The following is a 14188-nucleotide window of genomic DNA, read 5'->3' on the forward strand; positions in this document are numbered from 1 at the left end:
GTGGCCAATAGAATAAAATGTGTTTTTAAAAACGCTCCCTCCCTATGGTCAGTATCTGCAAACCTAGGAAATAAAGATGGAGGAGAAACCTTTAATGGTCCAACCACTAGTTTACATTCCAGTGTTGAGGAGAACTATATTAAGCCCTACAGGATACTCACTGGGGATGAAAGGATCAACTTTCAACCTTTTTTGGTTGGAAAATAATCGGATGAGTTCTCCATGTGGAATGAAAATGTAGCATAAGGATATTTTTTATTTGGTTCATAGTTGCTTTAAACTAGCCTGGTTCCAGATCTGTTTGTATTGTCTTGCCAACTCTTATAGTCATTGAGTTGTTGATACATTACTGGGGATACAGATCTGGGACCAGGCTAGTTTTAAACTGAGTGGGGGGGGGGGGGGTACATGCTGCGTTCATAAGTGGGAAGTGGGAATTTACCACCATAGAGTTAGATAAAGGACTCTAGATGGATATAAACTGTTTTGGCATGGACATTGCCATTGAGGGCTTCACCATTTTAAAGTAGTTAACTGGGTGGGGCTTCCTATGGGTGAAGGAAGGATCACATGATTCCATCCGGGTCATCAGAAGGGATCAGCCAATAAATTATACTTGTGAGCAAACATTCCATAACTCTAGATGGCAATAAATCACCATCCTTGGCTTTATACCTGTTCAAACAACACACTCCAGGTGGCAGTGTACGCACCCTTTTCAGTTTGTTTGCCAACTCATAGAAGTAATTGAAGAAGAAAATGGACTACTTCAAAATGGAGATGGCCTCAGGTGGCGCTGCCCGTCAGACGCCATAATGGGACATGTATAAAGATGATACCTCTGTCATTCTCTGTTTACCACATATTCCTGGGAAAAATCTATTTGAACGGCCTTCCAACTGGTAATTACTAGTAGGAAACTCCTCTATCATCCTGAGCTCTGGTCCGGAGGCTCCGTACGGAGGGTGTGACGCAATTGCGGTACCTCCAGAGGCTTGTGGAGGCCAAATCAAGCTCTGTAGTGCATTGCCGTGTGCCTCCCAAAGCTCTGTATTGACGTGATTGGTTGACGGTAGGTGGGGGGGCGGTACTTCCTGTATAAACACAAACTCACTTCCTTGACAACTTCCTTCACAACAGCTCTGCTCCGCAAAGCGCAAGACGTATGAATGCCTTGACTTCTGCGGAGGCCGCATCGCAATGCAGATGCCGGAATGACCATAAATCGTCTGTTACAAACACCGCGTTAATCTGAAGTTGTATCTCCCGTACTAGAATGTGGGCTGGGCCAAACTGAAATGTTGCTGAGAACTCAAGAGTATGGTTATTATTGATTGAACCAATAATTAGCCCACCCTAGTGTTGTGACACAGTTAGAGCGTAATGGAAACACTGTTGCGAAAGTGAGAAGAAAAAAAAAAAAAAAAAAAGTGACTTCCTACTTTTTACTGCTGGCTGTTATTTCTACTCCTCTTGTTCTTTGATGGGTCTATCGAGTGCCCCATTTTGAATGTTGTGTTTAGGTGGTGACTGTCTACTTAGGTTGTCCACTGTATTGCCTGTAACGGTATTTTCTTGTATCTCCGCAGGTGTGTATGCGTTTGTGTGTTATGGTGACGTCCGGTGTGTGAGGCCTGTGACAGGAGACCCACTGCCTCCTCCCCTTCAGCATGTCTGGACCCCAGGTGAGACCTGGTGATCACAAACAAAGATGGCTTCATGTTGAATAGAGAGATTACACTAAATGTTGAATAGAGAGATTACACTATATGTTGAATAGAGAGATTACACTATATGTTGAATAGAGAGAGAACACTATATGTTGAATAGAGAGAGAACACTATATGTTGAATAGAGAGATTACACTATATGTTGAATAGAGAGATTACACTATATGTTGAATAGAGAGATTACACTATATGTTGAATAGAGAGATTACACTGTATGTTGAATAGAGAGATTACACTGTATGTTGAATAGAGAGATTACACTATATGTTGAATAGAGAGATTACACTATATGTTGAATAGAGAGATTACACTGTATGTTGAATAGAGAGATTACACTATATGTTGAATAGAGAGATTACACTATGTTGAATAGAGAGAGAACACTATATGTTGAATAGAGAGAGAACACTATATGTTGAATAGAGAGATTACACTATATGTTGAATAGAGAGATTACACTATATGTTGAATAGAGCGATTACACTATATGTTGAATAGAGCGATTACACTATATGTTGAATAGAGCGATTACACTATATGTTGAATAGAGAGATTACACTATATGTTGAATAGAAAGATTACACTATATGTTGAATAGAGAGATAACACTATGTTGAATAGAGAGATAACCCTATATGTTGAATAGAGAGAACACTATATACAGTCGTATGAAAAAGTTTGGGCACCCCTCTGAGGCTGCATAATAATTTACTCTGTCGTCACAGAAAATGATCACAGTGGCATGCCATTCATTTTCTAATTAAAGCTGAGTACTGGGGTATTGTCCAGACAAAGATTTTTAGTGTAGCAATATTAAGTTGTATGAAATTAAATCAGATGTGAAAAATAGGCTATGCAAACATTTGGGCACCCTTGTCATTCTGTTGATTTGAATACCTGTAACTACTTAGCACTGATTAATTGGAACACACAATTGGTTTGGTGAGCTCATTAAGCCTTGAACTTCATAGACAAGTGCATCCAATCATGAGAAAAGGTATTTAAGGTGGCCAATTGCATGTTGTTGTTCTCTTTGACTCTCCTCTGAAGAGTGGCAACATGGGGCCCTCAAAACAACTCTCAAATGACATGAAAACAAAGATTGTTCAACATTATGGTTTAGGGGAAGGCTACAAAAAGCTATCGCAGAGATGTAAGCTGTCAGTGTCCACTGTGAGGAACATAGTGAGGAAATGGAAGACCACAGGCACAGTTCTTGTTAAGGCCAGAAGTGGCAGGCCAAGTACAATATCGGAGAGGCAAAGGCGAAGGATGGTGAGAACGGTCAAAAACAGCCCACAGACCACCTCCAAAGACCTACAACATCATCTTGCTGCAGATGGTGTCACTGTGCATCGTTCAACAATTCAGTGCACTTTGCACAAGGAGAAGCTGTACGGGAGAGTGATGCGGAAGAAGCCTTTTCTGCTAAACACGCCACAAACAGAGTCGCTTGAGGTACGCAAACGCACATTTGGACAAGCCAGCTTCATTTTGGAATAAGGTGCTGTGGACTGATGAAACAAAGATTTGAGTTATTTGGTCATAACAAGGGGCGTTATGCATGGCAGCAAAAGAACACAGCGTTCCAAGAAAAACACTTGCTACCCACAGTAAAATTTGGTGGGGGTTCCATCATGCTGTGGGGCTGTGTGGCCAGTGCCAGTACTGGGAATCTTGTTAAAGTTGAGGGTTGCATGGATTCCACTCAATATCAGCAGATTCTTGGGAATAATGTTGAAGAATCAGTCACAAAGTTGAAGTTACGCCGGGGCTGGATATTTCAACAAGACAACGACCCAAAACACTGCTCAAAATCTACCCGGGCATTTATGCAGAGGAACAAGTACAATGTTCTGGAATGGCCATCCCAGTCCCCAGACCTGAATATCATTGAGAATCTGTGGGATGATTTGAAGCGGGCTGTCCATGCACGGCAACCATCAAACCTAACTGAAGTGGAGATGTTTTGTAAGGAGGAATGGTCCAAAATACCTTCACCCAGAATCCAGACTCATTAGAGGCTATAGGAAGCGTCTAGAGGCTGTTATTTTAGCAAAAGGAGGCTCTACTAAATATTGATGTGATTTTTCTGTTGGGGTGCCCAAATGTATGCACCTGTCTAATTTCGTTTTGATGCATATTGCAAATTTTCTGTTAATCCAATAAACCTCATTTCACTACCAAAATATTACTGTGTCCATCAGTTATTTGATAGATCAAAATAAAATTGCTGATCCAAACACCCAATTATTTATAAATGGAAATTGTCAGGGGTGCCCAAGCGTTTTCATACGACTGTACCACCTGCCATTGACTTAGTTGTAACCCTGAACTAGCTCACCTGATTCACCTATTCAGGGGCTTGACGATTAGTCGACAAGTTGAATCAGTTGTGCGAGCCACGGAGTAGTTAAAATACATGGAACGTCTGGGGGTCCCTGAGGAAACATTGGAGAACCCCTGCACTATACCACCCATTGTCATTGAACTGGTTTATTGCAGGGTTGGGGTCACTACACTTTCAATCCAGAAAGTAAACTGACATTTTCCTCATTGCTTTTCTGAACATTTCCTCTCTCCCTCAGACTGAAACATGGCCGCAGGGCACGGAGTGTATGGCCAAGTACAACTTTAAGGGCACCACAGAGCAGGACCTGCCCTTCAACAAAGGAGACGTCTTAACCATCATCGTCGTCACTAAGGTAAAGTACCTAACTCTCTATGTTAGGAAGCAGGTAGTCTTTTACCACAGCCGCCATGTCTCTGGCAAGCGAGACTAGAAAACAGGCCAAAATGGTTTATCGTTTGAGTAAGGAGAAACGTATGCTCAATCTTTCACATTTCTGTCATGTTTCTAAAGAAAATAGTTTAGATTTTTTTTTTGAAGGGGGCATAGTGCTAAATAATATTTAACAATCTAGATTATAAACCTAACTATCTGCCTCCATTGAATATAGTTAAACCATGTGCAATTAAGTATTATGATTTTAGATGACTATCAAGAAATGGTCATGAGAAGCGAATGCAAAACGCAAGTGTTATGTTATTAAATATCATTGTAAAATGAACTAAATCAAATGTAAGGCATAATGCTTTAGTTACAAGGCAATACTGACATTAACATAGCATTCACAATCTAGGCATACATACATATCTAACGGGGTTACAAGACAAAGCATAAACAAAGAGATGCCTACTAGGCCATAGGAAATTAGACTTGATCATACAACTTTTCCATAGAGGGCTTAACAAGGACGAGGGAGAAAATACTTTCATTCCATTTATACCAGATCTGACTTCAAAATCAATTGTTGACCAATCCACAGACCAAACCAAAGGTAATACAACTAAGATATTCAATTAGATGGAACAAGCCAGCATCCTCTAGGAAGGGGGTCACATCTGTGTGATAGTCTGAGGAGGTGGGCTGTAAATCATTTTACATTTACATTTTTAGTCATTTTAGCAGACGCTCTTATCCAGAGCGACTTACAGTTAGTGAGTGCATACATTGTCCTTTGTGTTTTCTGGGTATTCTCCATGCGGCCCAAAGTGACAGAGAGCACATCATGTAGGGCCAAGCCTGCAGAGGGTTTCAGTAATGTTGTCCATCTCTCTATGTTATTTACTCAGTCAACCCTGATCTTATAATCAGAGTAATGGTGACATGTTCTGTCCCAGGACCCCAACTGGTACAAAGCCAAGAACACCGCAGGTCGAGAAGGCACCATCCCAGCTAACTATGTCCAGAAGAGGGAAGGGGTGAAGCAAGGAGGCAAGCTGAGTCTAATGCCGTAAGTACAGTACAGTCTCCATAGCCTGGTTAAACCAGTCTGAATCCTTCAAAACGTTGCTGGAGGTACAGCACAGTCTCCATAGCCTGGTTAAACCAGTCTGAATCCTTCAAAACGTTGCTGGAGGTACAGTACAGTCTCCATAGCCTGGTTAAACCAGTCTGAATCCTTCAAAACGTTGCTGGAGGTACAGTACAGTCTCCATAGCCTGGTTAAACCGGTCTGAATCCTTCAAAACGTTGCTGGAAGTACAGCACACTCATCACTCCATGTACTGAAATGACTTCCCATCAATACACTGCCAGTGTTGTGTTACATGAATCACCAGTGTTGTGTTGTTACATGACTCATTTACATTTACATTTACATTTTAGTCATTTAGCAGACGCTCTTATCCAGAGCGACTTACAGTTAGTGAATAAAAAAAAATTTTTTATACTGGCCCCCCGTGGGAATCAAACCCACAACCCTGGCGTTGCAAATGCCATGCTCTATCAACTGAGCTACATCCCTGCCGGCCATTCCCTCCCCTACCCTGGACGACGCTGGGCCAATTGTGCGCCGCCCATGAGTCTCCCGGTCGCGGCCGGCTGCGACAGAGCCTGGATTCGAACCAGGATCTCTAGTGGCACAGTTAGCACTGCGATGCAGTGCCTTAGACCACTGCACCACTCAGGAGTATGAGTGTTGTTTTGTTACATGACTCACCGGTGTTGTGTTGTTACATGACTCACCGGTAGTGTAGTAACAGAAAAGATGGCTTTCAGGAGTACCATTTATGGTCAACAGTCAATAAGTTACTAGGGTAGATTTTAAGTTTATTATGCCATTTTGTATGTATATAGGAATGTGTTTTTTGTAAGAGCTCTCATCAATTACAGAATAAACACATTCAATGTAAAGTATAATATAAAGTGAAAGCAAACTATGAAACATTTAAGAGAGGACTTCATTTCTAGTTCACCGCTCAGTGACTGATACTAACTCAGGTTGAACGTTTTTCAGTATGTTTCTGTGTGATTGTAGAGTGCAGAAAGGCTGTTTGTCGGTATGTTTATGTGTGATTGTAGAGTGCAGAACGGCTGTTTGTCGGTATGTTTCTGTGTGATTGTAGAGTGCAGAAAGGCTGTTTGTCGGTATGTTTCTGTGTGATTGTAGAGTGCAGAAAGGCTGTTTGTCGGTATGTTTCTGTGTGATTGTAGAGTGCAGAAAGGCTGTTTGTCGGTATGTTTCTGTGTGATTGTAGAGTGCAGAAAGGCTGTTTGTCGGTATGTTTCTGTGTGATTGTAGAGTGCAGAAAGGCTGTTTGTCGGTATGTTTCTGTGTGATTGTAGAGTGCAGAAAGGCTGTTTGTCGGTATGTTTCTGTGTGATTGTAGAGTGCAGAAAGGCTGTTTGTCGGTATGTTTCTGTGTGATTGTAGAGTGCAGAACGGCTGTTTGTCGTGGCAGTGCAGCCGCTGTTATGTGAATCTAATCCACAGTTGGGCTGCGTCCTGGCTCTGTCTACTCAGCTCTGTAATTGCAGTGCACTGTGTCTGTTTCCAGCACCACTGTCTGCTCTGTGCACGCTGCACAGTTTCCTGTTGTTCTCTTTCAATCTCCCACTTTCAGCCACATGCTTAAGTTCTGAGAAAAGTGTGTGTGTGTGCATTGAGATGTAAATGTATGAATGCGTCGAGATGTACATTAACTGTGTGTGTGCATGACTCCTTGTTGTAAAAGAAAAGCACATTGTGACTACAAATTTGATTGCCCCCCCCCCCCTTCCAGATGGTTCCATGGTAAGATCACCAGGGAGCAGGCAGAGAGTCTCCTGATCCCCCCAGAGATGGGCTTGTTCCTGGTCAGAGAGAGCACCAACTACCCCGGGGACTACACCCTGTGTGTCAGCTGTGACGGCAAGGTGGAGCACTACCGTATCGTCTATAAGGAGGGCAAGCTCAGCATCGACGAGGATGAGTTCTTCGAGAACCTCATGCAGCTGGTGGAGGTACAGGGGGAAGACACATATAAGACACCCAATCGCTCCCTGACCCTTACCCTTGACCCTTACCATTTGATGGTGGTAGATCTGAAGAGTCTAGATAGATGTAAACAGTGTAGTGGTGGAGTTTCCACCATATTGCAATCCACCTTACAGGTCTGCAAACATCAAAGGGCTAGGGCCAAGGGAAAAGTGTAGGGAAGGAGTTGGGACCAGCTACTAAAGCGAAATGGTACCAATGAGCTTTCCACTTGGTTTAAAAAAGCTGTCTATTATTTTGTAAGCAGAGTGTGTGAGCAGTGAGCACCGTGTTGTTGGCTGTACAGACATGATTTCCCTGTTAGTGAGGTGTTCCGGCCTCTGAGACTGTTGGCTATACAGACATGGTTTCCCTGTTAGTGAGGTGTTCCGGCCTCTGAGACTGTTGGCTGTACAGACATGGTTTCCCTGTTAGTGAGGTGTTCCGGCCTCTGAGACTGTTGGCTGTACAGACATGGTTTCCCTGTTAGTGAGGTGTTCCGGCCTCTGAGACTGTTGGCTGTACAGACATGATTTCCCTGTTAGTGAGGTGTTCCGGCCTCTGAGACTGTTGGCTGTACAGACATGGTTTCCCTGTTAGTGAGGTGTTCCGGCCTCTGAGACTGTTGGCTATACAGACATGATTTCCCTGTTAGTGAGGTGTTCCGGCCTCTGAGACTGTTGGCTATACAGACATGATTTCCCTGTTAGTGAGGTGTTCCGGCCTCTGAGACTGTTGGCTATACAGACATGGTTTCCCTGTTAGTGAGGTGTTCCGGCCTCTGAGACTGTTGGCTATACAGACATGGTTTCCCTGTTAGTGAGGTGTTCCGGCCTCTGAGACTGTTGGCTATACAGACATGGTTTCCCTGTTAGTGAGGTGTTCCGGCCTCTGAGACTGTTGGCTATACAGACATGGTTTCCCTGTTAGTGAGGTGTTCCGGCCTCTGAGACTGTTGGCTATACAGACATGGTTTCCCTGTTAGTGAGGTGTTCCGGCCTCTGAGACTGTTGGCTATACAGACATGGTTTCCCTGTTAGTGAGGTGTTCCGGCCTCTGAGACTGTTGGCTGTACAGACATGGTTTCCCTGTTAGTGAGGTGTTCCGGCCTCTGAGACTGTTGGCTATACAGACATGGTTTCCCTGTTAGTGAGGTGTTCCGGCCTCTGAGACTGTTGGCTGTACAGACATGGTTTCCCTGTTAGTGAGGTGTTCCGGCCTCTGAGACTGTTGGCTATACAGACATGGTTTCCCTGTTAGTGAGGTGTTCCGGCCTCTGAGACTGTTGGCTATACAGACATGGTTTCCCTGTTAGTGAGGTGTTCCGGCCTCTGAGACTGTTGGCTATACAGACATGATTTCCCTGTTAGTGAGGTGTTCCGGCCTCTGAGACTGTTGGCTATACAGACATGGTTTCCCTGTTAGTGAGGTGTTCCGGCCTCTGAGACTGTTTGTTCATGTAGTTCCTGGAACAAATACACTGAACAGGAAGTGACAAAAAAAGGAAGTGTTAGCGGTAGGTTCTAGATCATTTCACCTGAAGACACCTGACCCGGCTTTCACTTTCAAAACCACCCTCTCGCTTCCTTCAAATCCACCCTCTCGCTTCCTTCAAAACCACCCTCTCTCTTCCTTCAAAACCACCCTCTCTCTTCCTTCAAAACCACCCTCTCTCTTCCTTCCAAAACACCCTCTCTGTTCCTTCAGCCATTTCACTGTACATGGACTTAGTTGTGGACCTAAAGCGTATAAGGGAAAGCCCAGTAGCCCAGTGTTGATGACATGCATTTTTTTTTTTTTTGAACCAGCCAATGCTCTGATGTTTTTAACCATGCTGCCCTCTGTTGGTTACTGCTAGGTCCTGCTGAATAAATCCTAATGTTCCTACCAGGGTTGGGGTCAACTCTATTTGAATTCAGTTTACTTCCTGAATTGACATGGAATTGACCCCAACCCTGGTTCCTACCTACCGGTACTTAGATAAAAATCTAACCTAATGTATCAATCATCGTCAGTATTGACAACCTCTAACCCTTCCTGGGCCATGTTATTGACCCATGCCTTCTCTCTCTCTCTTTCTCCTCTCCCTGTCCTCAGCACTATACCAAAGACGCAGACGGTCTCTGCACCAACCTGATCAAGCCGAAGCTGGAGGAGGGAACTGTGGCAGCCCAGGACGAGTTCTCCAGGAGCGGCTGGGCTCTGAACAGGAAGGAGCTTAACATCCAACATTCCATAGGGAAGGGAGAGTTTGGAGGCAAGTGGTCATGTGTCTGTCGCATGTATGTCTGCGGTTGTGTGGGGGACGTTAGGTCCTCGGGAACATATGTTATTATCGATCTCTCCTCTGCATCACACCCTGTTCTGGGATGTCTTCTGGACTCTCTTCAGTTCACTCCACCCCCAATACCTGTTCTGTTGGAGTGTGTGAAAATGGTCTAAAGTGGATGCTTTCATTCTCACTTACAGACTCAGAATGGGTGTTTAAACCTTCTACACACAGAGAGTGCCGCTCATTGCCACCTGTGACTATTTAACCAAAGTATTTCCAGGATGTAGAAGGTTTAAACACCCATCCTGAGTCTGTGTCCATCTCTCCCTTCAGACGTGAAGGTAGGAGACTACAGAGGGACCAAAGTAGCGGTGAAGTGTATCAAGCACGATGCCACAGCACAGGCCTTCATCGCAGAGGCCTCAGTTATGACGTAAGTTTCAGAGCTTTGGGAGGACTACAACTCTGGTCGTTTTCAGAGCATTGGGAGGACTACAACTCTGGTCAGTTTCAGAGCTTTGGGATGACCGCAACTCTGGTCAGTTTCAGAGCTTTGGGATGACCGCAACTCTGGTCAGTTTCAGAGCTTTGGGAGGACCGCAACTCTAGTCAGTTTCAGAACTTTGGGATGACCGCAACTCTGGTCAGTTTCAGAACTTTGGGATGACTGCAACTCTGGTCAGTTTCAGAGCTTTGGGATGACTGCAACTCTGGTCAGTTTCAGAGCTTTGGGATGACTGCAATTCTGGTCAGTTTCAGAGCTTTGGGAGGACCACAACTCTGGTCAGTTTCAGAGCTTTGGGAGGACCGCAACTCTAGTCAGTTTCAGAGCTTTGGGAGGACCACAACTCTGGTCAAGTGTTTAACATCCTTATTGTTTTCTTAGAACAGTGTTTCTATGAGCTGTGAGGTTTTGGTTGAATATGTGTTGGTTTACTGTGCAGCTATTCAAACAGCTTTTCTAAAATGTTTAACTCTTGCTAATGTGTTGGTCTCTCTTCTGCAGCCAGCTGAGACACACAAACCTGGTCCAGTTGATAGGTGTCATCGTTGAGGAGAAGGGAAGCCTGTTTATCGTCAGTGAGTACATGGCCAAGGTAGGTGGCTCTTTACGATTCAGTTAAGTAAAGGATAGTAAATGAATAGTTCTATAAATAAAGAACCAGAGAGCACTGAAGACCTCTCTTTATAGGGCAGTCTAGTGGATTACCTGCGATCCAGAGGCCGGACGGTGATCTTCGGGGATTCTCTACTCAAGTTCTCACTGTGAGTATGATAACGATTCATCTCTATGGTCTGTACATCTTCAATAATATTATCAGAAGTCTGCTGACAGTGACTTATAGCAGCCAGTTGGAAATGTAACATTGTCCATTTTGGTCAGCGTTGTCAATGACTCTTTAAATGTCAGCCGTCTCCCCTCCCCCGTGGTGACGTGTGTGAGGCGATGGAGTATCTCGATGCCAATAACTTGAACAGAGACCTCACTGCCAATGTAAACTGTACATTAAATGTTGCCTGTGTCCCTCCTCCTCTGTAGAGACGTGTGTGAGGCGATGGAGTATCTGGAGGCCAATAACTTTGTCCACAGAGACCTGGCGGCGCGTAACGTTCTGGTGTCTGATGAAAACATCGCTAAGGTCAGCGACTTCGGCCTGACCAAAGAGGCCTCATCCAATCAGGACACGGCCAAACTGCCCATCAAGTGGACCTCACCAGAAGCCCTGAGAGAGAAGGTAGGCTAGTGTAACAGAGATTTAGAACGTGCCGTAAGCTCACTCCAGAGCAAGCTTGAAATGTCGTCAATGTTGCTATCGAATTTGATCGTTTTCTATAGCTCAACTGCTTGTATTTTGTCAAGGAGGGCGGCCACACGTGTTAGCGAGCCAGAGAGCCCCGAGTTTGAGCCGTGGTATGGAAAGTTTACCCTGGGTTGTATTCAGATAGGGAGGAAGCTATACTGCTTAGCTAGCACACTGACGTCGGTTTCACTAGTCACTTTCCTTATTGTCTTTAGGAGCATACCCTGGATCTCAAATCAACCCTCTAGGAACTTGTTTAGATCGGAGGGGATTTGGATAGGTGGAAAGCAATATGGTAGCAATTCTACCTAGCCTATCAGAGGGCAAGATGAAGCTACCACCATATTGCTTTCCACCTATCCAATCCTCTGAGATCTACAGTGAGTAGGGGTTAGAGGTCGACTTGAGATTTAAGAGTATATCAATAGTATTGTACTGCTGATTGGCACCATTTATACTGTATGTGTTACACATAAGCTTAAATGCTGTCTTTCCCTCTGTTTGTTGATCAATAGAAATTCTCCACCAAGTCAGATGTGTGGAGCTATGGGATCTTGCTGTGGGAGATCTACTCCTTTGGCCGAGTGCCTTACCCCAGAATTGTAAGTATCTTTATGCCTGGACAGAGGATGAATAAGGACTGATTGGGCAGGTGTGTTACAATTTGTGACAGCTATAGAGTATATGAATTTAAGCAGTTAAGAGTTGATGTAGTAAATCTGAAATGTGGACACTGCTGTTATGGGTCCACTCCCCTCCTCTATGAATGACTCCCGTGTCCACTCCCCTCCTCTATGAATGACTCCCGTGTCCACTCCCCTCCTCTATGAATGACTCCCGTGTCCACTCCCCTCCTCTATGAATGACTCCCGTGTCCACTCCCCTCCTCTATGAATGACTCCCGTGTCCACTCCCCTCCTCTATGAATGACTCCCGTGTCCACTCCCCTCCTCTATGAATGACTCCCGTGTCCACTCCCCTCCTCTATGAATGACTCCCGAGTCCACTCCCCTCCTCTATGAATGATTCCCGTGTCCACTCCCCTCTTCACCTTTTTCTTATTTTCCAATTTCCTCATCCCACCCTTCTCCTCCCTCAGCCTCTGAAGGAGGTGGTACCACGCGTAGAGAAGGGCTACAAGATGGAGGCCCCGGACGGCTGTCCTGAGGTGGTGTATGAAGTCATGAAGCAGTGCTGGACTCTGGACCCCCTGGTGCGACCCCGCTTCAGAGTCCTCCGGGAGAAACTGCACCATATCCTAGCTAAGGAGCTCTACCTGTGAGAGGATCAGAATAGGAGGAAGGGGGAGAGAGGACAAGGGTGGCTCTCCTTTCATTGAGGAAGAGGGGGAGGTAGAGAAAGGACGAGGGAGAAAGGGGAGTTGACAACCTGCCTTTATCAAGACCTCCGTCAGAGATCCTCCTTCCTCCCTTGTTCATTTTTCTTTCTCCAAAAATGAAAGATTCCCATCAGATTGTGTTAAAAGTTCACTGGTTTTCTGACTTGATGTTGTTGTTTTTTTTCCTCATTCTGTTGAAATGCTTTTGCCACATGTTGGCATCCCTCCCCCCACCTCAGGGTTGCCTGTATGTCTGTACTACAGTACAGTAGTGGGTGTGTGTCTGGCCGGTGTCAAACAAAACCAACCTGCCCTGCCCTGCCCTGCCCTGAGGTACTATACTCCTTTCACACTATCACACCGACCTGAAGCGTACCGTGCTGGCTCAGATATGTTCATTTTGACATTGGATGTATAACCAGGCCAGTGCAGTAGGAAGAGCTAGGCTAGTGGGAATCCACCCAGAGCCAGGTAATACCCTTGCCATGTCCCTGCACTCTACCCAATACGGGATAAGAGAGTATTTAACTGGGGTATTAATCTATGCCAAAGTTGCCTCCAGAACGAACACAGGACTATCCCCACAGATGCATCACACCTCCTCTACACGCTTGCCTTTTTTGTTATTTCTAAGTTTTATACATTGTCTATTTTCATTCCATATCCTTCTCTCTTATGGACAAGTGTTCATCTCACATTTACCAAACTGGAAAGCAGGTCAAATCCTCCAGGAAAAAGTATTCGATGACCTGTAACATGACAAAGAGCATGGATTCCAGAGGGAAAATACATTTTGGAGAAGAAGAAAAAATACATTTTTGTAACAGAAATGAAGGGCAAGTGTATGGAAATGTAAGGGTCTTGGAATATTCAGAGTAAAATAAAGTTAAGAACTCAAGGGAACTGTCCGTGTGGAATGAAAAGCCTTGTTTCTAAAGTTAGTTATTTTTACTTTGCTGAGATGATTAAATCATTCCACTTAAATGTTTTGAAACTTGTCTTATTTATTTTGTCATTTGGAGGTGTGCGTTTGTGAATATAGTTGGGGAACAATTATTTAGCTTCCGGTGGAATGGGGAAATGTTTCACGGTTGCAACGTAGTGGTGCAACGGGGAAATGAGCACTGAAAACAAAGCAAGCATCTGCGCTGAAAAGAAAGTGACGATCGCACAGGTTCAAATATCCTTGAGTACATTTATTTCCCAATAAAATAATTGCATTCGAGGAGGAAGCTGATGTATTC

At 44.5% G+C, this 14188-nt stretch overlaps 1 protein-coding gene across 1 annotated transcript in view; it reads left to right on the forward strand.

Annotated features, from left to right (window-relative positions):
• LOC311135455 (tyrosine-protein kinase CSK-like) overlaps positions 1 to 13932 on the forward strand; it is a 24685-nt gene extending 10753 nt beyond the window's left edge. The window contains exons 2-12 of the mRNA XM_084169418.1: positions 1590 to 1685; positions 4319 to 4435; positions 5415 to 5527; positions 7299 to 7518; positions 9629 to 9788; positions 10137 to 10236; positions 10810 to 10900; positions 10996 to 11069; positions 11344 to 11539; positions 12121 to 12207; positions 12705 to 13932. Coding sequence (XP_084025544.1) covers positions 1671 to 1685; positions 4319 to 4435; positions 5415 to 5527; positions 7299 to 7518; positions 9629 to 9788; positions 10137 to 10236; positions 10810 to 10900; positions 10996 to 11069; positions 11344 to 11539; positions 12121 to 12207; positions 12705 to 12887 — 1356 coding nt within the window. The 5' untranslated portion in view covers positions 1590 to 1670 and the 3' untranslated portion in view covers positions 12888 to 13932. The remainder of the gene's footprint in view (positions 1 to 1589; positions 1686 to 4318; positions 4436 to 5414; positions 5528 to 7298; positions 7519 to 9628; positions 9789 to 10136; positions 10237 to 10809; positions 10901 to 10995; positions 11070 to 11343; positions 11540 to 12120; positions 12208 to 12704) is intronic.
• Positions 13933 to 14188: the final 256 nt, after the last annotated feature.

The sequence above is a fragment of the Coregonus lavaretus genome, assembly GCF_964263955.1.
Source record: "Coregonus lavaretus genome assembly, chromosome: 9".
Taxonomy (NCBI): Eukaryota; Metazoa; Chordata; class Actinopteri; order Salmoniformes; family Salmonidae; genus Coregonus; species Coregonus lavaretus.